The 23772-nt window shown below is 41.1% G+C and overlaps 1 protein-coding gene across 1 annotated transcript in view; it reads left to right on the top strand.

Annotated features, from left to right (window-relative positions):
• The first annotated feature begins 8585 nt into the window (after nt 1-8585).
• LOC113056407 (integrin alpha-M-like) overlaps nt 8586-23772 on the top strand; it is a 41321-nt gene continuing 26134 nt past the window's right edge. The window contains exons 1-2 of the mRNA XM_026223178.1: nt 8586-8733; nt 9812-9917. Of these exons, the coding sequence (XP_026078963.1) occupies nt 8694-8733; nt 9812-9917 (146 nt within the window). The 5' untranslated portion in view covers nt 8586-8693. The remainder of the gene's footprint in view (nt 8734-9811; nt 9918-23772) is intronic.

Below are 23772 nucleotides of genomic sequence, written 5' to 3'. Positions count from 1 at the left end.
GTGGGCCCGGTGACATTTTGCTTGACTCCAAAAGAGTTTATTAGGTCAGTAAACGCAAGTTCTAATGTATCATTTGTATTATCAACGTGAATATTAAAATCTCCCATGATTAGCGCCTTATCAACTGTAACTAGAAGGTCTGAGAGGAAATCTGCAAATTCTTTTAGGAATTCTGTATACGGCCCTGGTGGTCTATACACAGTAGCCAGAGCAAGAGATACATTAGATTTATTTTGCATGTCTGACAGTATAACATTTAGAAGAAGTATTTTAAAAGATTTAAACCTGTATCCTGTTTTCTGGGTAACATTGAGAATATCACTATATGTTGTTGCAACACCTCCGCCATGACCAGTCTGACGTGGCTCATGCTTATAACAGTAGTTTGGTGGAGTAGACTCATTTAGACCAAAATAATCATTAAGTTTTAGCCAGGTTTCAGTAGTACTGAAGTAGTACTGACACAAGTAGTACTGAAGGTCACTAAGATGAGGGGGAAGCTCAGTAAAACTTTGTTCTGCTTCTTTTCTGGCAGTGGAAACAAGTTACTGCAAATATTTTGCCAGCATAACCAGTTTCATTCATTGTCATGTGCAGATGACTAATATTTACCGTTTATGTGTATGTGGAAGCATGCTAAATTTGTTGTTTAGAGTTATTTCAGTCATGCTTCCTTTTTTATAATTATGGTGTAATGCTTGGTGTATTTATGTGTGTTCTGTTTGATTGTTTAGATCAGTGGTTTTCAAACCTTTCCTGGGGCCTGTTTCACAAAGGAGGTTAAGTGAAAACTCTGAGTATGTTTACCCTGAAATGAGGGAAACTCTGGGTTTTCTGTTTCACAATGGGAGGTTTGTCAAACCCGAGAAAGCAGGGTAAGTCAAGCCCTTTTCTGAAAGAGAGCTAACTTATACTCCGAGTCAGTTACCATGGTAACTTACTCTATGAACCTAACCTGGTCAGGAGGTACTGTAGGTTTTCTTCAGTAAGCCCAGAGTTTATTCTGGTCTCTTCCCCCTTTTTAAACACTTCATTAATGCACGCTGGAAAAAAATGCTCTTCTTACTAAGAGTCCCCCCCCCCCAAGTACAAATATATATATATAATAATTGTAATAAATATAATTTACAATCTGTTATTATTGCATCCTGTTAATGTATAACAATACTGAGGTGCACATGGGCCTTGTTTGTATCTGCCAATATAAAGTATAACTAGTATCTAATTATTATTTTGAAATAATAATTAATAAATAAACTGACAGAGCTGTTGCCATGGTGAATCGTAATATCGGCGATCCATTGGTAATGGCTTTTAGTTTTTTTTTTTTTTTTTTTTTTAAATGGTACACATGCTTAACTCAGAGTCAGTCAATTTAGAGTTGATTAAACCAACTAATTTCAGCTCTTCTGTATCCGAAAACTCAGAGTTTCTCATCTCAGGGTAAGTCATTTCAGAGTTCAAGTTTAAACTCAGAGTTGGTTGAACCTCTTTAGTGAAACGGGCCCCTGGAGGCACCCCTGCCCTGCACATTTTGTATGTCTCCATTATTAGACACACCCAAATCAGGCCTTGCAGTCTCTACTAATGAGCTGATGATTTGAAACCGGTGTGCTAGATGAGGGAAACATGCAAAATGTGCAGGGCAGGGGTGCCTCCAGGACAGATTTGAAAACCACTGGTTTAAGACTATTCAGAATCCGACTCTCCCTCCAACATATGGCAAGCAGTTTTAACATTTAATCCTTAAAAAACCTAAGATGTATTTCATGCTGCTAGTAGCCTTTTTTTTCATAGCTACTACTATCTGTATCTGTTCCACTAGCAGCTCTCACCCAGTCAGTGTGAGACTCACGCAGTTGACACTTTTGTCATGTCACACTACTATCTTCTCACGCAATGAAAACCATCCTAAGTTTAAAATGTAATAATAGGATATTGGCTAAACAGATTCGGAAAATGCTCTGGAGAACATTAAAATTACATTACATTGTGTTTCTGATAAAAGTTATTCCGTTCAAATGAATCAGAATTTTGTCCTGTATGCTTGCGGACCTTCTCACTTTAACACAATGTAAATAAGAGATTCATTCATTATGAAGGAACTTTGTGAGACTGCGCTGAACTGAAGTAAGTGACATCTTTTTAGGGATTTATAAAGGAAGGGATATTTGCCCACTTTCTTGGCTAAATATAATCCATTCAGAAATTGAATAAAAAGTTTGTATTTTGTGCTAAAAATCATACACCATGTACAAGCAGCAAAGTTTTGTGGGTGACATAAATCCCTCACATAAATATGGGATTTATTTTCAAATGAGAGTTAAAAAAAAAAGTCTAATTAAATGTTAACTAAGCAATGTCAATGCAGACTAATAAATTAATACAAAAAATATTTAAATATTTTTCAAGCTTTTTTTTAAAAAATGCAATTGCAATAATTTATAAAGGTAATAACTACCTTATTTTCCGGACTATAAGTCACACTTTGTTTCATAGTTTGTTTGGTCCTGCGACTTATAGTCAGGTGCGACTTATCAAAATTAATTTGACATGAACCAAGAGAAATTAACTAAGAGAAAACATTACCATCTACAGCCGCCAGATGGCGCTCTATGCTGCTCACTGCTCCTACACTAAGCAGTATAGACCGCACTCTCGCGGCTGTAGACGGTAATGTTTTTTCTTGATTCTTGGGTCTAAACAAATGCGACTTATAGTCCAGTGCGAATAATACAGTAACAATTCTTTCAATGCACATGCTTATTCTTGTTGTGGTAAAAGTTTATAGTTTTGCAGCACTTCAACAGTTATCTTGGATAACTTTATGGTATAAACACAGTAGCATCATGTTAGGCATGTCCAGAAATTTCCTTGTTTTCTAAATAATATTTTTTTCTTTTCAAAAACATCAAATTTTTACCATATCTACATAGGCCCATTATCAGCAACAATCAGTCCGCTGTTGCAAAATCATTTTATGGTTGCTAATCCAAGTTAATAATTTTAAAAACTAATTGATGATTTGAAACCCTTTTTGAAATAATGCTAGTGCAGCTGAAATCTGTTAATAAAAGTGACCTTTTTTAAGGAGTGTCAGGAGTTGTAGATTTGTGTATAGGCTCAAAATGGCCATAAAGAAAGAACTGTCAGCCACCACTGATAAGCTACTACTAAATATTGTAGAAACTTTATTTTCTGTAAAGTTGCTTTGCAATGATTTATATTGTAAAAAATGATATAAAAATATATGAATTGAATTGAACTTTTTTGCAAACACTGTAGTCTATTGAAGTGCTTAGAAATTAAGGCTATTAAATGCAAGAAACCATGCTGTGAACTACTACCTTCATAGAACAGTGCAAACCTGTTCTGACCAGAATGGAAAAAGCAGTGGGAGGCCCTAGTGTACAACTGTGCAAGAGGACATATACCGGAGAGTGTTTTTTTTTTTTTTTTTAAGACGCATTACAGGTCCTCAAATGGCAACTTCATTAAATAGTAGGGTACAAAGGGCCTAAAGGCCCACCTTAAGAATATACATTTGCTTGTTCACTGCTCCTAAAGTGTATAGTTGCAGAAAAAAAATGTATTGTATTGAACATTAATGGAGCAACAGATTTTGTGGGAAAATAATTAATCCAAGTTATTTAGTTTTAACATCTTATAAATGTATGTGGTTGCAAGGGAGGCCTTTTAAACCACACACTGGGTAGGAGGCCCACCAGTGATACAAAAACTTCAGTTAAAACCTAATTTTATACAAAATCATTTTAATATTTTAATAATTCTGAAAGTATTGGAGATCCAATAATAATAGAATACATTTTACAGTAGTAACAAAAAATTATATTTTATTATATGTTTAATATTATGTTTTTAAATATGATGGTTTCTATCTAAACATGGTGATTATCTCTAATATGGACATCCAACATAATATATGATATTTTCCTTGTCATGTCAAGACTTGCCAGATTTGCTAGTCATTTCCTTCATAAATCTAGTTTGAAAAATATTTTAATATTTTAATTTTTAATATAAATGTATTACTCTGCATTTACATTGCTTGGTTAACCTTTATTTTGACTTTTTTTTTTTATCTCATTTGAAAATAAATCCTGTATTTTTGTGAGGTATGAGGGATTTATGTCACTCACAAAACTTTGCATTTACATCGTGTGTGGTCTTTAGCAGCACAAAATACAAAACTTTTATTCAATTTATGAATGGATTATATTTAGCCAAGAAAAGGGGCAAATATCCCTTCCTTTATAATCACTAAAAATATGTTGCTTACTTCAGTTCATCGCAGTCTCACAAAGTTCCTTTATATTCAGTTAACCTCTTATTTACATTGTGTTAAAGTGAGAGGATTCGCAAGCATACAGAACAAAATTCTGATTCAATTGAATGAAATGACCAACATATCTGTGATTGTCAACATTTATCAGAAACACAATGTAATGTAATTTTAATGTTCTCCAGAGCATTTACCTCTTTTGTATTTTATCTTTGCTTAGAATACTATGAAATATGTTGTGTGTCTTATTCTGTGTAAGAAGCCACATCATCTCACAGAAAGTGAGTTTGGGATAAAAAAAAAAATGTTATTAAATATGGTATTTTCACATGCTTTCAGATGGAGCAGCGTTTACTACACACAGCCGTAGTTCACTGAAAGATACACAAAATCGTGTTCATAATCACAGATGATGTAATCGCATGAAATAGTAGAAATCATTCTGCGATTATGAAAGCTATTTGCGTAGCTTGTTAGTGAACTATGGCTCTGTGTAGTGAACACTGTTCCATCTGAAAGCACGTGAAAATACCACATTTGATACTTTTTTTATTCCAAACTCTGTTTCTGTGAGATGATATGGCTTCTTGGATAGAATAAGACATGCAACATATTTCATAGTATTCTCAGCAGAGATAAAGCCTCTGTGGATTGGCATTGCATTATATACTGTATTATAATAAAAATTATTATAAGACAAACTTACTGTATTCTGTTTATTGGGCAACCACTATAGGATTTCCCATAGACAGTAAAAGAAATGGACACAGCGACCCCATTAGATTCAACGGAGACAAATTAAGTCAATTAGAAGAACGCATTTCCTGGGGGTCGGGCGTACTGCGCAGAATCAAACTGAACTTGATGACATAGATGTCACGTGACCAATCTGTAAATCTTCTAATCGCTGTGCCAAGGGAAATCTGAATCAACCGCCAAATCTTGCAGAGAAGGCGAGCGTGAACAGGAGCAAATTTTGGTAAGTATTCTGATGAATTATCTCCATTGACTTTATGCCTCCACGTCCCCACAATTGCCTCATAGACAGTAAAAGATTGCCTGGGAGCTTCTCCTCCTGTCCATACGGTAATATCTCTACTGTGCGACACAGAGTCGCTGGTTATGACACAATCGTTAGCCTATTTTTTTTTTTTACAAAAACTGCTTCTACGGGACCATAACATAAGATACAAGGTAATGGAGCCTTTTATACATGTTCTTGTTTCTCTAGAAATAATTAATTGACAAATGGAGTCTTTAAACGCCTCAGATGTAAAGTTATTCGCTGTCAAAGTGACGCCAAAATGAATGGGAGTCAATGGAATGCTAACAGCAGGTGGGGGTCTGCTAGCCAATTGCAGCGCCCAGGGGTGCTTCAAAAAAATATGCCCCCCTGGGATTTCCTGATTTTTCTTCTGTGAGGCATAACTGGAGTTTTAGCGCAAGAGCACCCTCTAGCCTTCAGATGGAGATTTACTACTAATTAAATTAAATTAAATTAAAATTTACTACTGATCACAGAACCATGCTCCACTGAAAGATAATCAATGGCAATCAGAGCTTCGGCCTAATTGTGATTTATTGCCTTTGCTATTTAATTTTGATTAACTGTGAAGCCCTAGCCCTAGGCCATTCCACAGTACAAGAGGTAGTAACATGCACAGCCATATTGATAAGGCAATGGCAGTGTCTGAATTCTACTCACCGCTGTCTTTCTTGGGTGTCTTATTGAAGGTGAACAGGAACAGCCCATATGAGATCATACAAATGAAGAGTACAGATTTATGTGACTTCCAAACATGTCCCAAGGTGTTACAGTATAAACCAGTTCCATTCTCTGTAGTGTCTCAGCTTGTGTTAGACCAGTGACCATATACTCTTCATTACACAAAATCACATGCACATCCTAGCATTAAAGTAGACCATATAGGATCAAGCAAACACATGAGAAGCCTTCCATCTAAATGCATTTTCCAAAAGAAAGGGTACTTTCCAAAAAGAGTATCATCTCAAAGGCCAAGATGAGTGATATTAAAGCTGCAGTCCATACATTTTTTGATTAAAAGGATAGTTCACCCAAAAATTCAAATTTTATGTTTATCTGCTTACCCCCAGGACATCCAAGATTAACTTTGTTTCTTCTGTAGAACACAAACTGAGATTTTTAACACAAACCATTGCACTCTATCAGTTTTTTAATGGATGTGAATGGGAATCATGGCTAAAACATAAAATAAATAATAGTGTATATACATTTACATACACCTCTGATTCACGTAATCTCTGTAAACTTTTAGAGCTCTCCTGAGCGTGTCCACTTATGCATGTTCTCAGCAGCCGGTGCGTGAGGCATATCTTCTTCTACTTCTTCTTGCTTTATGGCAGATTGCAGACCAGAAATGCATTACCGTAACCTATCTAATGGACTATACTATGGGCCATTTGAGTGATACTATTGCCTAATGAATGTATTCTTATGTGGGTCATACAGTCCCAGGGACTCCAATTGGCTGAGGAGGAGGGTCCAATGTCATATTAATTCTGCCTTCGACTGGGTCAAACGCCTAATGAATGACTAAAAGTATCTAGTAAATAAGTAATGGCATCTAATGAAAAGTAGTTGTGTATAATAAATAAGTACTATTAACTAATGAATGCTTACAAGTAACATTTAAAAAGAAATGAGTCACAATTGGAATACATACTAGTCTGAACTGAATAGTTGATATCTGAATGACAGATCCCCATAGAAGTGAATGACAAAAATTGAACTGGCTTTCTAGTAACAATAGAATATTTTCTTGTGACTACTGTACTAGTACTAGTATCTGATAAACACAAACTATTAGTGTTTGATAAATAAGTGCTAGTATCTTTAGAACGATGCTAGTACCTAAAGAATAATCACTAGTTAGCCAACAAATAAGTAGTATCTAATGGAATATATAAAAAAGGCACTAGAAGAATGAAAATAGAAACTATGTTTTATAGACTAAATGTTAAAATGGCTTGCCATATAGTTTTGACTGGTTGCTATGATTAATAACTTCTTATTTTTTGCTATGGGGTTCTCAAAATATTTCTCTTTGAGTCAGAGGCCTTTGTTTCTATGCAAAATCATATTAGTATTACATCAATCTTGGTAAAAAATTTTTTTTTGCTTAATTTACATACAGTAAGACAGGGAACCAACAATGTAAGACACTTCCATTGAAACCAACACAGAGTTTACATTAAAGAGAAAAAACAACAACAACAACAACAAGGAGCAAGGATGAAACCAAAATGAAGACATTATAAAGAAAAAAAATATATAATAATATATATATATATTTTGACAAAGAGAAGCTTAACTTTTCAGATTTTCTATTAAATAGTTTGAAGCATTTGAAGCTCTGAAACATTTGAACAAACTCACAAAAACACATTTAAGGAGGGTTTACATTTTTTCCATCTACAAGTATGGATATGATATTTACCCATCAAAAAAACAAAATGTACATTATCAGAGAAGGATGAATTTAAATCACATTTTAAAAAAGAGCACATCTTGTTGGGTTATAGGAGAAACTGTCTCCATTTTTACTGAAACCAGCTATGTATATCAAACCAAAATTTATGAGAAACCTCACAGTAAAAGAAAAAGTGATCAAGTGTTTCAGGAAATGAAGAGCAGAAACCACAAGGATCCACATCGAAATGAAATCATTTTTGTATAGTCACTAACTGGCTAAATCCTAAACATAATTTTATAATGAGTCTCCTTGACCGTTGAAGCAACTTAAATAAGTTTGTTATTATTGGTGAACATTTTACATGAAAATATAAGTAAAATTTTTCTACTTCAAAGTTTTTGTGAAAATGGTTTCCTACCAAGTAAATCCTCCATGTATTATTATTATTATTTTTTCTTCATTGTAGCACCAAAACCAAGCATTTTAATCAGATAGTCAGGGACTGGGGCAGTGGTTATGACAATATAATATATTAGAATTGCAGGTTATGATACATTTAAAAACTCTAAAAACAACTCAGTTTTTTAGTTAATGCTTATTTATTATTATATTCACATTTTTGGCATTTCCGTTTCACCTACTTTTATGTCAGCATTGTTGCTGTTGGTATTGATTTCAAAATATTACTTTGAAATACTGAAAGATATATGTCATTTATTTTTAGTAACAGTAATGGTTTTAGAGAGAGAGAGCGAGAGAGAAAGTTGGGGGTGGGGGGGTGGTTGTTTGTATTTCCTCTTAAGTCACATGCATCACTCTATTTCCATTTTATTTTTCTCTCAGTCCAACCCAAGATTCTTCACTCAAACTTGCGACTCAATGAGTATCAGTCTCTTTTGTTCACCCTCCACCTCTTTTTGTACATTGATGCAGAAATGGACCAGAATTTCAGGTTGCTTTTGTGTTTGTTTTATGGTAAGTGCAATTGTATTTGTAATTAAATATGTGACATAAACTATGAAATTGTCTAATGCCATAAAATTAGTAATCAGAAGCTAAATAATTTCTTCACCTGTATACTTGCTGTAAGATGAACATATTGTGAATTCTGTGATATTTTGCTTGATGAATTTTAATAGCTTAATAATGTTAAATAAGCATTATTACATTATTTTCAGTGTAAAGATATTTTGTCTAATATGTAGGATATACTTTGGTGCCAAGCCCACTGTATTATATTTGGTATGCACATAATAATAATTATATTAAAAAACAACTTGATGTGTGGCCAAGTATGGTGACCCATACTCAGAATTACATCTAACCCATCCAAGTGCACACACACAGTATTGTCTTTTAGTTTATACTTTTAGCAGGAAAAATATATTTTATTTTAACATATGAATAACTTTTTTTTTTTTTATATTTTGTTATATTTTGTAATGTTTCAAGATGAAAAATGATTGGACTGAAACAACTTAAAGGTTTCCATGCTTATCCTTACAGTACATCATTTAGATAAATCACATTAAAATCGGATCATCATGCTTTTAAGAATGTTTATTTGTTCTTCTCTCAATTCTCATTGCATTGCAATGTATTACATTTTTAAAACTACAGCGCTTTGATCATGAAAATAAGCACTTAAATATAATCTTCATTTCATAGACAAAGCTTAAACCTAGTCCCAGACTAAAATTTCTGAGCTGCTTTAAGTGCAAGAAACTTGCACTTACATGAATGAACAATTTGTCAGTGCCATTATTTTGTCCCAACATGCACACCAGAATTTTTTTTCTAAGGCATTTTCATAAAAGATGCTTAAATGTCCATATTGATCCACTGCCTAATCTCAGTTTAACCAAAGCCTGTCTTGTGAAAAATAGAGTGCCAAATTATATTTATATGTATTTATATCCAAGGAGAATTCATTCTTACTTTTTGGCCATAAAAATGGCAATATCTGCAACAAATTGTTACAGAGGAAGGTACTCAGTTTCATAATTCAGACTTTTAAAGACTTAAAGTAATTTTCCTTTCTTTTACATGACAGTATGCCATTCATTAACGGCCTTCAACATTGATCCTGTGACATGGAAGACCTTCACAAACAATGAAAAAACTGGCTTTGGCTATAAAGTGATACAAAAAGGTGAAAGGTGAGCTCACTCGTCTTTACCATGGATCACTTAAAATAGCTGGACTGCTAAAAATAAATGCAAGGCTGACTTTAAGAGCTATAGAATATTTGAATCAAAGACTGATGTGTAGATTAAGGCCAATAATATAAAAAGCCCTAATACCTGTAACAAATTAATGAATTACTCAAGTAAAATCACGATCAAAAACTCAAGCTGGGTACACACCAAATGATAATTGGGCTGATTTTGGGCGGATTTCCCCCCTTCCGACAATGGTGTGAGGTGTGTCAAGAGTGTCTGAACCTGATCAGAAGAACGCCAGAGCCGGCCAAATAGCGAATCGTAAATATTCAACGTGTAATATTTACGATCAGAAATCTTGATCCTGCCAATCCTAGGGACAAACACGGCACGCTGTGGAGATGCTCTTCGTGAAACAAAACCGTATACAATCAGAAAGTGAGATGATGGAAGACGGAAGCAGTCATGAGCACAGAAACAGTAATCAGATAGCATTCAGTTAGATTCTCGCCTACCGTAGACACACTCGGCCCAATTCTGTCTGCCGCATTCAGGCCGGATGCCTATGGACTCACTTCCCCATTAGTGAGCCGACACTGCCGCATCCACACCGGAATCGGCCCGACACTAAAGTGCACAGCACGCCAGACGTGGCCCGGATTCATTTTTTTATATTTTTTATATTGTTTTTATATATATTTTCAATATATTACTGTTCACTTATATTTCATGTAAAATTGATACGCAGCCAAAACATTTATTTAATTGTAATTTTATAATTTATGGTTGCTGTGGTGTATGTCTTTCCACATCTTAATCCGGTGACATCTCTGTTTGGGAACTTTCATTTCTGCACCTATAAGGAGCAAATAATATACAAGTACCTATTAGTAAAGGTATAACATAAAGCGTTAAGCATTACATTTATGTTGAAGCAATGTACTTGTTATTTGACAGACTATTTAAAGCACTAAACTGCAATGACTGCGCAAAAAGTAATCGTGCTCAGCATGATTAATATTAAGTGTGTAGCATGCCAATTAAAGAGTTCACACCCCCCAAAAAACAACAACAATGAATATCCTGTAGACCTCTTCATACTGTCAATACCTGACAACCTTTTGGTTTTGATTACCAGCATTCTTCAAAGTATCTTCTTTTGAGATCTGCAGACAAACAGAAGTCAGAGGTTTGGTAAAACATAAATGATGGAATTCTGGTTAGCTATACATTGAAGTTAATTAATAAACACTTTTCACCAGTCATATCTATGCAGAAAAAATAACAGTGAACACTGCAATAAAATGCTTGAAATATTCACATTCAGCAGATTCAAAGTTTGCTGTTGATCAGGTCTCTTCATTTAATATTCCCCGAAGTTACTGCAGAAAATAACATGGTGAAATGGTAAATGCAGACATTTTACTTGAACTTAGTTTCTCATTGGCTCTAATGCTTGCTGCTAGTCCAGTCAGAGAAGTATAACAAAGATGATGTCCACTTGGTTGCACTGCTCCATGTGCACAGGTATCCGAGTAATGTCTGACATTCCTATAAGTCTGATTTATACTTCTGTGTCGAAACTTACGCCATAGGTTTTATGCCATAGGCTATGCATCAGTTTTCATTTATACTTCTAGGTCGTTGTCTGCGTCGTTGTGCAGTACACACTCAAACCGCTAGTCTGCAGTGTCCACGGGCATGTCGCTGGTGTAACTTGCTTTATCACGACAAAATCTGAAGAAGAAGCTGCTCTTCAGAGAAGCATTATAGCCGTGACTGTGGCAAATAAATATCAAATGATTAAATAATTTTTTTAAACTAACAAAAAAGGGAGAAAACAAGAGAAGATGGCATTCTTTCAATCACCACAAGGACTTGTACTAGACAGATCCACATTGTTGGTTGTGGACAACTAGTGATGTATAATCCTATCCCACATAGCAAATTACTTCTGGCCCAGATCCGGGCCACACAATCACTTTTCCCTCGGCCCAAGTACCGCAAAGAATGACAGCCCTGAAGTGGCCCAGTACTGGATTAAAGACTAGGGCCACACATGGGCCATAACCGGCCTGAATCTCAGCCAGTTAATCACCCTTAACTGGCCCTGAACTGGGCCGAAAGAGGTTTTATTGTTGGTACCAATTCTGATCCTTTAGTAAACCAGGATCCCCCAATCTGAGCCACACCTTAGCTTTATATAGCCCAGACCCAATACAGAATCTTAATATTTCATATTATTGCCTTGTATATTACTATAATCGCAATTATTAATTTTGTGACATGCTTTGGTATACCAGTCAGCAACATAGTGTTGATGATTATGGGACATAGAAACACTTCAGGAGTGCCAAAGTCATCATCGAATTGGTTGAATTCTATAGGATTTCCGCGAGACGTGTATGTCGCATCCTGTAATGTTCCACCTGGAAATAAAGACACCCTGGTGCTAAACCCCCTCACGAAAGCAGAAAGTTGCCGTGTTTGGAACTGTGAAGACGAGCGCTTATCAGTATCAATTAAATGCTGGATTTTCAAAAGTATGTGAAATATTTAAAGTTGCAAATATTAATGTCTGAGAGTATTACACACTGGTCTGCTATTGTGGCGACATTTCCACACCTTTTAATGTGACGATGAATGAAACAAACTGTGACTAGTTGGTTGACATGTTGGTCAAAAGGCCTCATAGGTGGGCCTTGGCCAATGAAAACTGCCATGAATTCCAGACCTTTAATTTCAATACTTGCGCCACTCACCGGTCTCGAGTCCCACGGAGCAGCTCCGGAAGGATAAAGGGAGAAGTTACGACAGTGAAGGACAAGAGAAGGCCTGGGTTTTATTTTGTGTGTGTTTTTTAACATTTAAATGAAACTTTAATAATAAAATAAACACAAAACAGTGCGACAAACAAAGCCGAAACACAAAATAAAACCCAGGCTATGAGTCACGTGATGCCCAAGTGCGCTTTCCAACAGCATCCTCGTTGGCACCTGGCTCTTCTCAGTGAAGGATAACCCCAGGCCAGCTGTCTTGGCTGTGACTGTTACTTCTCTTCACCAGGAGCCGAATGTCCGGAGGAGGGCGTGGGGCACCGGAGGGAAACACCAGGGCACATGGAAAGTTTTTCCTGGAATCCCGCGCTGACTACTTGGTGTGATAGAGCGCGGGTATACCCTTCAATTCAGATGCAAACCACCCCATTTCAATGGCGTGGTGCAGTCTGTAACATTGCCTCGAAATGCTCTGGATCTGAGACTAGAGGTATTCAGTCTGCTCGAAAAAAGAGCGATAGAACGAGTCCCTCCCAGTGAGCTGGAGAGCAGGTTTTACAGCCATTATTTCATGGTACCTAAAAGAGACGGGGGCTCCGCCCAATTCTAGATCTCAGGCCCATCAAACAGAGCGCCTTGCAAGTGTCCAAATTTGCCCCAGGGATTGGTTTGCGTCCGTGTACTTAAAGGATCCATACTTTTACATTCAGATAGCACCAGGATGCACATTCTCAACTTTGTGGATGATTGGCTGACAGTTAAACTGCACATTTTAGAGTGGCCTTTTATTATGGCCAGCCTAAGGCACACCTGTGCCATAATCATGCTGTCTAATCAGCATCTTGATATACCACACCTGTGAGGTGGATGGATTATCTTGGCAAAGGAGAAGTGCTCACTAAAACAGATTTAGACAGATTTGTGAACAATATTTGAGAGAAATAGGCCTTTTGTGTAAATAGAAAAAGTATTAGATCTTTGAGTTCAGCTCATGAAAAATGGGGACAAAAACAAAAGTGGGTAACACTTTAGAATACTGTTTCTTACTTACTACATAACTAATAAGGAATTATTGAAGAACTAACAGATGATTATTCATTAACACTTAACTCACTACTGTTAACTACTAAGAAAGATGTGTTAACTAATCAGTATGTAATATAATTTTATGATTGTGTTAAGTAACAGTTAGCTAATCAGTAACTAATATATTCAGTGATACCTCCTGAAGAACTACTATTAATTATCTACTAGTTAGGGTTCAAGAAAAATAACTATGAAATAACTACTTCTGAACAGTTATACGCAAAAAACACTATAATAATCAGGCTGTGTCCCACAAATCAAGTACTTGAGTAAAAGTACAGAGACCCCAATAAAATATTACTCCAGTAAAATTATAAGTAGGCCTGTTAATTTTCAAAATTACTTGAGTAAAAGGACAAGTAAAAGTACTACTACAGTAGCAACTTTGTTACAGTCCAATTATTAGCCTATAATAGAAATGAAATATGGATTTTGTTTGCTTCTAAATGTTTAACTTTTGATTATGAAATGTTTGTTAAATTAGTTAAAATGTGGGCAGTATACATGTTAAAATGGAATAAAATATGCTGTATTAAGAAATGTTCTCATCTGAAATAAACAGATGAGAGTATTTTACAAAGTTTATGATTACTTTTATAGGTTGTTCTTAGTCAAAATGATGTAGTTTATTGTTATTTACTGGGTTCACTTTAGAATTCTGTAAGTCCTGCAAAATTATCTGATAATTCTTTATTAATTACTAATCGGTTCCCTATGTTTTCACTTTAGAATACTGTTTCAGATTCTAAGTAATTCTTCAGGAACTATTTGATAATTAATTATTAATTACTAATCGCTTCCCTATGTTTTCACTTTAGAATACTGTTTCAGATTCTAAGTAATTCTTGAGGAATTATCTAATAATTATTTATTCATTACTAATGGGTTCCCAACATTTCCACTTTAGAATAGGTTTAATGTTTCAGGTTCAAAATAAGTCCTGCAGAATTATTTGATAATTAATTATTAATTAATAATGGGTTCCCTATGTTTTCACTTTAGAATAGGCCTAATGTTTCAGGTTTAAAGTCCTGCATAATTATTTTATAATTCTTTATTAATTACAAATTGGGTACCTGTATTTTCACTTTTCCTGGTATATATATATATATATATATATTAGGGGTGTAACGATACGCGTATTCGTATTGAACCGTTCGGTACGACGCTTTCGGTTCGGTACGCGGTACGCATTATGTACCGGACGGTTCGTTGGACTAATTAATTATATTTGAAAAAGAAATATAATGATATGCGTTCAACAAGGTAGCCCAATAACCCAAACGACGTAACAGGCAACGCCCCTGACACTCCCGAAGAAGAAAAAAACAGCAACTTATATGTTTATGTTAGGCTCAGTCAGGCGCTCGCTCACTCAGTACGCGCTGAAGGCTCGTTGCAAAATGGCCAATGCGTTTAACAGACTAGAAATACAGGATCCTCCAATAACCAACAGGTCTGGTGTTTGGGTGCACTTTGGATTCCCTTTAAGCTATAATGGTGATGGCAAGAGAGTGGTGGATAAAAAAAACAACGGTATGTCGCATCATATCGTCAACTCATTTACGCTGACATCACCTTATTGTGTCAGTATCTGGGAAAAGACGAAAAAAAGGAGAAACATGCACGCAACAAACTATCCCTGCAGCATTTAGACACCGGTATTATAGCTTACAGGGAATCCAAAGTGCACCCAAACACCAGACCTGTTGGTTATTTTAGGATCTTATATTTCTGGTCTGTTAAAGGCATTCGACATTTTGCAACGAGCCTTCAGCGCGTGCTGAGTGAGCGAGCGCCTTAGGGGCCGTTCACATATCGTGCCTAAAAACGCATGGAAAACGCTAAGCGCGTCTTTCTCCTCCTTTCCAAAGCGCTTGGGCAGAAGCGCTCATGAGGTGTCTGTCTTTGCTAAGCAACAATGACGTGCTCTCTCCATGAGACGCGGAAATTTCAGCGAAGGATAAATGGATTTGCAGGTCTAAAAATCGCTTGCAGTAGCTCTGCTACTAAATTTATTTCAAAATTGCAATCCATATACAACTATGATCAGCTGTTCCTTCATCTTGGCTGAGTTTTCAATGTTGTTACGGGAAAGGATGAAGCTGATTGGTTAGTTCTTGTCACATGACCCGCGGTGCGCTTGCGGCATTCTGAAAAGTTGAGATGTTTTTACATTTTGCTATATCTAAAACGTACCGAACCGAACCGAACCGAACCGTGACATCAGTGTATCGTATCGAACCGAACCGTGAATTTTGTGAACCGTTACACCCCTAATATATATATATATATTGTGACGAGTCAGCTGCCTCCTCCCTGATTGTCACCGGCACCCCGTCCTAAATCGCCGCCCTTCACCAGGCTCCCGACTGGAGTGGGTGTGTGAGAGGAGGGGCGCTGGACGAGTCAGGGCTGGCGGCGTGTGATGGGGCACACCTGAAGGAAGTGGAGCCTCATTACCGCCGCTGTTTAAAAGCCCAACGCGCCTCTCCTCAGGAGACCGGTCTCTTCCCCGTGCATGCACACTGGTGTCCTCGTGGGTCCAGGAAGGGTGCGTTGAGGGACTCCCGCGCCACCAAGACGTGAGCTGCCGGACCCGCGATCCGGATGGGAACCGCACCCGTATACACGGCCGACGGGCCAGGATGCCGGGCCGTCCATCCCCTACCAGCGCCGCGGCCAACGAGAGAGACGCGGCCGCTAGGAGAAGCCGCCGCCCCTCGCGCCCCGGACCAAGGAGGGGAGCGCGTGCGGCCGCCGGACTCCGCCCCTTGCCTGGACCCTTCCTTGATGAACACTGCCCGACCTACACAAATCCCGCAGCACAACGAGGACACCAGATTCCCTGTTATTTTGGACACTTTCCCCCCTTTGGCCACTTTTATTCCCTTTGTTTTATGATTTCTGTTAATAAAAGCCTCTCCGAGGCCTGACGCCACGCCCACTGTGTCTGTCTTGTGCTCCTCCCGTGACACTGGTGGAGAATGCGGGCAGGCGGAGCCTAGACAGCGCAGTTGGGAAACGTCTGGTGACGTCACCCCCTCTCGCTTGCAAACGTTCGTGAGAACCCAGACTGGGACGGAGGAAAACTGGGGACAGCCTCCCAGCCACACAAGGGGTAAGTGACTTTTCCATTGTCATTTTACCCTGTGGTTGGTTGAGGCTGTCACTAAAACCCGGTTTCTCTGTCCCTGTTCTGGTGCGCTGCGAGAGGGAGGACCGCCCGGAGAGGAAGCCCCGCCCACTCCGACCGTTTGGAGCCTGGTTGAGGATGGTAGCACTCCCGTGTGGGTGGCGCCCTGGGGACGGGGATGTCGCTTGGGAGGGGGAATGTGACGAGTCAGCTGCCTCCTCCCTGATTGTCACCGGCACCCCGTCCTAAATCGCCGCCCTTCACCAGGCTCCCGACTGGAGTGGGTGTGTGAGAGGAGGGGCGCTGGACGAGTCAGGGCTGGCGGCGTGTGATGGGGCACACCTGAAGGAAGTGGAGCCTCATTACCGCCGCTGTTTAAAAGCCCAACGCGCCTCTCCTCAGGAGACCGGTCTCTTCCCCGTGCATGCACACTGGTGTCCTCGTGGGTCCAGGAAGGGTGCGTTGAGGGACTCCCGCGCCACCAAGACGTGAGCTGCCGGACCCGCGATCCGGATGGGAACCGCACCCGTATACACGGCCGACGGGCCAGGATGCCGGGCCGTCCATCCCCTACCAGCGCCGCGGCCAACGAGAGAGACGCGGCCGCTAGGAGAAGCCGCCGCCCCTCGCGCCCCGGACCAAGGAGGGGAGCGCGTGCGGCCGCCGGACTCCGCCCCTTGCCTGGACCCTTCCTTGATGAACACTGCCCGACCTACACAAATCCCGCAGCACAACGAGGACACCAGATTCCCTGTTATTTTGGACACTTTCCCCCCTTTGGCCACTTTTATTCCCTTTGTTTTATGATTTCTGTTAATAAAAGCCTCTCCGAGGCCTGACGCCACGCCCACTGTGTCTGTCTTGTGCTCCTCCCGTGACAATATATATATATATATATATATATATATATATATATATATATATATATTATGTGGTATATGCTGAGGAGGCACACATACAGTACTGTATATAAAATATAAAAACTAAGGTAAGTTATCACAAGGAACTGGAGTGGGGTTCCTACTGGAAGCTGATTTCTTACAAAACACACTCACAAAACAATTTACTACATAGGCAAAACCTCTATAAAATGTATTGCTTTGTTATTTTTCTTGAACCCTAACTAGTAGATAATCAATAGTAGTTCTTCAGGAGGTATGACAGAATACATTAGTTATTGATTAGCTAACTGTTACTTAACATAATCATAAAATTATATGACATACTGATTAATTAACACATCTTCCTTAGTAGTTAACAGTAGTGAGTTAAGTGTTAATGAATAATCACCTGTTAGTTCTTCAATAATTGCTTATAAGTTATGTAGTAAGTAAGAAACAGTATTCTAAAGTGTTACCCAAAAGGGTTGCATTTATAAGTTTTGTTCAGTGTGTGTGTGTGTGTGTGTGTGTGTGTATATATATATATATATATATATAAAGAAATAACCTAGATATAATTTCAAGTGGTCACTTGCAAGTCACAGCAGCACAAATTATGTGCCCAGCAACATCTGATTCAAATATTAACGTGACGTGTTTCTGTGAATAAGCCAAAACATTTTTTTTTATTGGATAGACGTTTCATCCACATGGATCCAGTGTTTTCAGAAGGTGAAACCGCTATGTTTTAAAACCGGTTCCCAGAGTGGATAAATCTGAAAATGGTGTCTTTGCATTTTCGTGTGGACGGGGCCATCCATATATTTTCTGAAATGATGATGTCATCACCCCAAGTGTTGACCCTAGTCAGACACCAATATGTCACGTAAGAGCAACAACAACAATGGTTTGTATATGGCGCTGAAGGTTTATGCGCATGCTTCAAGTCTTCTTCATTTTTAGTGTCTCTGTGACAAAATTACAGCTCCATACTGATCTGGCATGTATACATACTACATTTTTCAATCGGTTTCACTGGTTTTGTGTGGACGCAGATATTTCTTGATAAAACACTGTGTGGATGGGATTTTATTTTAGAACGGGGGAAAAAAGATTGCATTGGGGTAAGTCCCGTTTTTGTGTGGAGGTAGACTTATTCTGCCTGAAAGAATGAAAAGGCCATGCTAAAGGTGCAGCGATTAGACCAGTCAGATTAAAGCAATGTTTCAGATCCGCCCACAAGTGCGAATGAAATATTGAAGCTATAAACCAATTTGTAAACCCCAAATAAAAAATTAGATATCAAGCCAAAATCAAATTTTCAGTTTGTTAAACTAAACGGAAAGACGATTAAACAAGCCATTTTCCATTTCTTGTTATTGCATTCTAAATAGGAAATGAAATGATCAAAACGTACATGGACCCCAGAGTCTTATCAGTGAGGAAATGTTTATTTTTTGCAAGTATACAGAGCTGATTAAAAACTGGACCCAACCAACAGTGGAAATTTGTCCAATTTTAATGAGTCATCTAAAATAACATACAGTCTCGGGTCTCGGGTCTAATCACCTGCCTTTTTTGTGTGTGTTTGGGTCTCTTGTCAGCTCACCGCGTCTACCTGTTTGAGTTTTCCCCGCCCTCCTTGTTTCAGTGTTGTGAACCCTAATTACTCGCCACCTGTTTTCTATGTTCTTCTAATTTTTTCCCCTTATCAGTCCCCGTGTTTCTCTGTCTATTGTCAGACTGTTGTTACTCGTATCAATAGCTCCGATCTTCTAGCTGTTCTTGGCACTCACCTTTGTCGTGTCTTGTCCTCAGGCTCCAGTGTGTTTAGCTGTTTTCTCTGCCCCCTGTTCCCCAGCGCAGAGCTCTTGGAAGCTTCAGTGTCATCCCTCCGGTCTCAGCGGTCATACAAATAACTGTGGAACGTTACTCATCGGTTTGATTCATCTGCTTCGACTATTCTTCCAGTCACTACGAGTAATCCTGTGAACGTGACTCATCTGATCTGCCTCCTCTGCTTTAAATAAAAGCCTTGCGTAAACCCGCATCTGAATCCTGCCTGTTTTCTCCTGACAGAACAGTCTGACCAGATCATGGATTCAGCGGGATCTGATCCACTCCGCTCGGCTCTCGTGCAGCAGGGAGTTTTGTTAGGACAGCATGCCACCCAGCTCAACACCACCGCGCAGGATGTGGACGCTCTCAGTGCCCGAGTCTCCGAGCTCCTCACACGGGTGGACGACCTTCAGCGAGAGGCAACAAACCGGGGGTCCATTCTTCACACCGGTATGGCCCACGAGTCCGAACCTCATGCCAACAATCCGCCGGTCTATGATGGCGATCCTAACGCCTGTCAAGCGTTTCTCTCCCAGTGCTCGCTGGTGTTTTCTCTGCAGCCCCGGCGTTACGCAAATGAGGAAGCCAAGGTTGCGTATGTCCTTACACTTCTTTCGGGCCGTGCCCGCGAATGGGGAATTGCCGTATGGAGATCGCGGGCTCCCTGTTGTGCTACCTTCACTGATTTTAGTCGAGAGATGGCAAAGTTATTTGATCGCTCAGCTCAGGGAGACGAGGCGGCGGCCCAGTTGTCGCGTCTGACTCAGGGGAGGAGCTCTGTCACGGATTACGCCATCCAGTTCCAGACTTTAGCGGCGGCGTGTGGCTGGAATTTGCTCGTTTTCTTGAGGGGTTGGATTTTCAAATTTCTGATGAACTCGCGGCCATAGAGCTCCCGCGGGAATTGGATAATCTCATTAATCTCGCGCTCCGTATTGAGGGCCGTCTCAGCCGCCGCCGCAAACAACGGCAAGCGCCCGCCCCGTGGCGCCACCTAGAGTCCTCTTCAGCCAGTTCAGCCAGTTCAGCCGGCCGACAGCCCTCGGAGGAGGAGCCCATGCAGTTGGGTCGTTTACGGCTTACACCACAACAGAAGCAGGAGCGTCTGTCGTCGGGGGCGTGTCTATACTGCGGCAGGGGAGGACACTTCGCCCTTCACTGTCCGTTAAAAGCCAGGGTCCACCAGTGAGGCGGAGAGTCCTGGTGGGCACGGTTCTTAATTCAAGCTCTCCTGCAGCACGGACTCAGCTGCCGTTCCAACTCTCTTTCCAGAGTCGATCTCACGCTGGACTCGCCCTTGTGGATTCAGGGGCTGAGGGGAACTTCCTTGATGCTGCTTCTGCTCAACGTTGGAAAATACCGCTTATTCCTCTGGTTAGTCCCGTATCAGCATGGTCTTTAGCTGGCCGTCCCCTTACCACCATCACCCACATCACCCCCAAGATAAGCCTTCATATTGCTGACAGCCATAGCGAGCTGATTGAACTGTTTATTATTGATTCCCCTAAGGCTCCTTTAATCCTGGGGCACCCGTGGTTACATAAACACAATCCACACATTGACTGGGTCAACAATGCTGTTTTAGCCTGGAGTCAGTCTTGTCACGTGTCATGTTTGGGTGCTGTTTTTCCTGCTGTCTCTGTGTCTTGTGTTCCTCAGGAGGATCCCTCTGACCTGTCCGGTGTCCCCGCGGAGTACCATGATCTTCGGGCGGTCTTCAGTAAGGCCCGGGCCACCTCGCTACCCCCGCATCGCCCCTACGACTGTGCCATTGATCTTCTCCCGGGCGCTTCTCCGCCTAAGGGTCGGTTATACTCCCTTTCGGGTCCTGAGAGAGAGGCCATGGACAAGTATATACGTGAGTCACTTCAAGCTGGGCTCATCCGCCATTCCTCCTCTCCCGCTGGTGCAGGTTTTTTCTTTGTTCAGAAGAAGGACGGCTCCCTGCGCCCCTGTATTGATTACAGAGGTTTGAATGACATTACTATTAAGAACAGGTACCCCCTACCTTTAATGTCTTCTGCTTTTGAATTATTACAGGGAGCTCAGGTCTTCACCAAGTTAGACCTGCGCAACGCCTACCACTTAGTGTGCATTCGGGAGGGGGATGAGTGGAAGACGGCATTTAACACCCCTTCGGGACACTACGAGTACTTGGTTCTTCCGTTTGGTCTTACCAATGCTCCAGCCGTTTTCCAGGGACTCGTCAACAGCGTGTTGGGTGACATGATCAATCAATTTGTCTTTGTGTATTTGGATGATATCTTGATTTTCTCCTCTTCTCTCCAATTACACACCCAGCATGTCAGACGGGTTCTCCAGCGGTTGTTAGAGAATCAGTTGTTTGTCAAGGCGGAGAAGTGCGAATTCCACGCTGAGTCTGTTACATTCCTTGGCCACATTATTTCTACGGAGGGGATCAAGCCAGATCCCGCTAAGATTGAAGCTGTCGCCCAGTGGCCGGTTCCTGACTCCCGGAAGGCTCTGCAGCGATTCCTGGGTTTCGCCAACTTCTACCGGCGATTCATCAGAAATTTTGGTCAGATTGCTGCACCGCTCACAGCCCTAACCTCAACTAAGGTGTCCTTCAGATGGAACCGGGAAGCGCAGGTAGCCTTTGACATTTTAAAGTCCCGTTTTGTCTCTGCACCTGTTCTGTTGGTTCCAGATCCTGAGGCCCAGTTCATTGTTGAGGTTGATGCTTCGGACGTCGGGGTTGGCGCAGTTCTATCTCAGCGTTCCCTCCATGATGGGAAGCTCCACCCTTGTGCATTCTTCTCTCGTCGTCTCAGCCCTGCAGAACGTAACTATGACATCGGCAATAGAGAACTGTTGGCGGTACGATTGGCTTTGGGTGAGTGGCGTCACTGGTTGGAGGGGTCAGTGCAGCCCTTCTTGGTCTGGACGGATCACAAGAACCTGGAATACATCCGTTCAGCCAAGAGGCTGAGCTCGCGCCAGGCCCGTTGGGCACTCTTCTTTGCCAGGTTCAACTTCACCCTCTCGTACCAGCCGGGATCTAAGAACACCAAACCCGATGCCCTCTCTCGTCTGTTCGGTGCTCCAGGGGGGGAGGTTGCGGCCGAGGCCATCCTTCCTGAGGGGATGGTGGTTGGGGCTCTTTCATGGGGTATCGAGCAGCGAGTTGAGGAGGCTGGTCGAGGGGTGCAGGTGCCGGGGGAGTGTCCGGCGGGCAGGTTGCCGGTGCCGGCTGCGCTGCGCTCTGAGGTCCTTGAGTGGGGTCACTCATCCAGGTTAGTCTGCCATCCAGGGATTCGGAGGACGTTGTCTGCCATCCGACAGCGTTTCTGGTGGCCTACTATGGCCGCAGATGTTAGACAGTTTGTGTTGGCCTGCCCCACATGTGCCCAAAGTAAGCCGGTCAATCGCCCTCCTGATGGTCTGCTAAACCCTCTCCCTATCCCTTCCCGCCCTTGGTCACACATTGCCCTTGATTTCGTCTCAGGGCTTCCTCCGTCGAAGGGTAACACTGTTGTTCTCACAGTGGTGGATCGCTTTTCCAAAGCGGTTCATTTTATCCCCCTGCCCAAGCTGCCCTCCGCCCGGGAGACCGCCCAACTGGTGGTGGACCACGTCTTCCGTCTCCATGGGTTTCCGGTGGATGTGGTTTCTGATAGGGGTCCCCAGTTCGTCTCCCGGTTCTGGAGGGAATTTGGTAGACAGATTGGGGCCTCTGCTAGTCTGTCTTCAGGGTTTCATCCCCAGACCAATGGGCAGTGTGAGCGGGCCAACCAGGATCTAGGAAGAATGCTCCGCTGTCTAGCGTCCAACAATCCGAGTTCCTGGTGCCAGCAGCTCTCCTGGGCAGAGTACGCTCATAACACGCTTCCGGTGGCCGCGTCAGGTATGTCCCCCTTTGAGTGTTCTGTTGGTTATAACCCACCTCTGTTCCCGTCACAGAAACCCGACGCAGCGGTTCCATCCGCCCTGGCTTTCGTCCAGCGCTGCCGTCGCACCTGGGAGAAAGTCAGGAGGATTCTGGTCCAAGCCTCTGGCCGAACCAAGACCACAGCTGATCGTCGCCGGTCCTCTCCTCCTGCCTATGTGTGTGGTCAGCGGGTTTGGCTTTCTACCAAGGATCTGCCTCTCCGGGCGCCTTCTCGTAAGCTGGC

Source organism: Carassius auratus, chromosome 37, assembly GCF_003368295.1.
Source record: "Carassius auratus strain Wakin chromosome 37, ASM336829v1, whole genome shotgun sequence".
NCBI classification, from domain to species: Eukaryota; Metazoa; Chordata; class Actinopteri; order Cypriniformes; family Cyprinidae; genus Carassius; species Carassius auratus.
The sequence above is the reverse complement of the archived record's forward strand: the minus strand, read 5'-3'. Positions and strand labels throughout refer to the sequence as shown.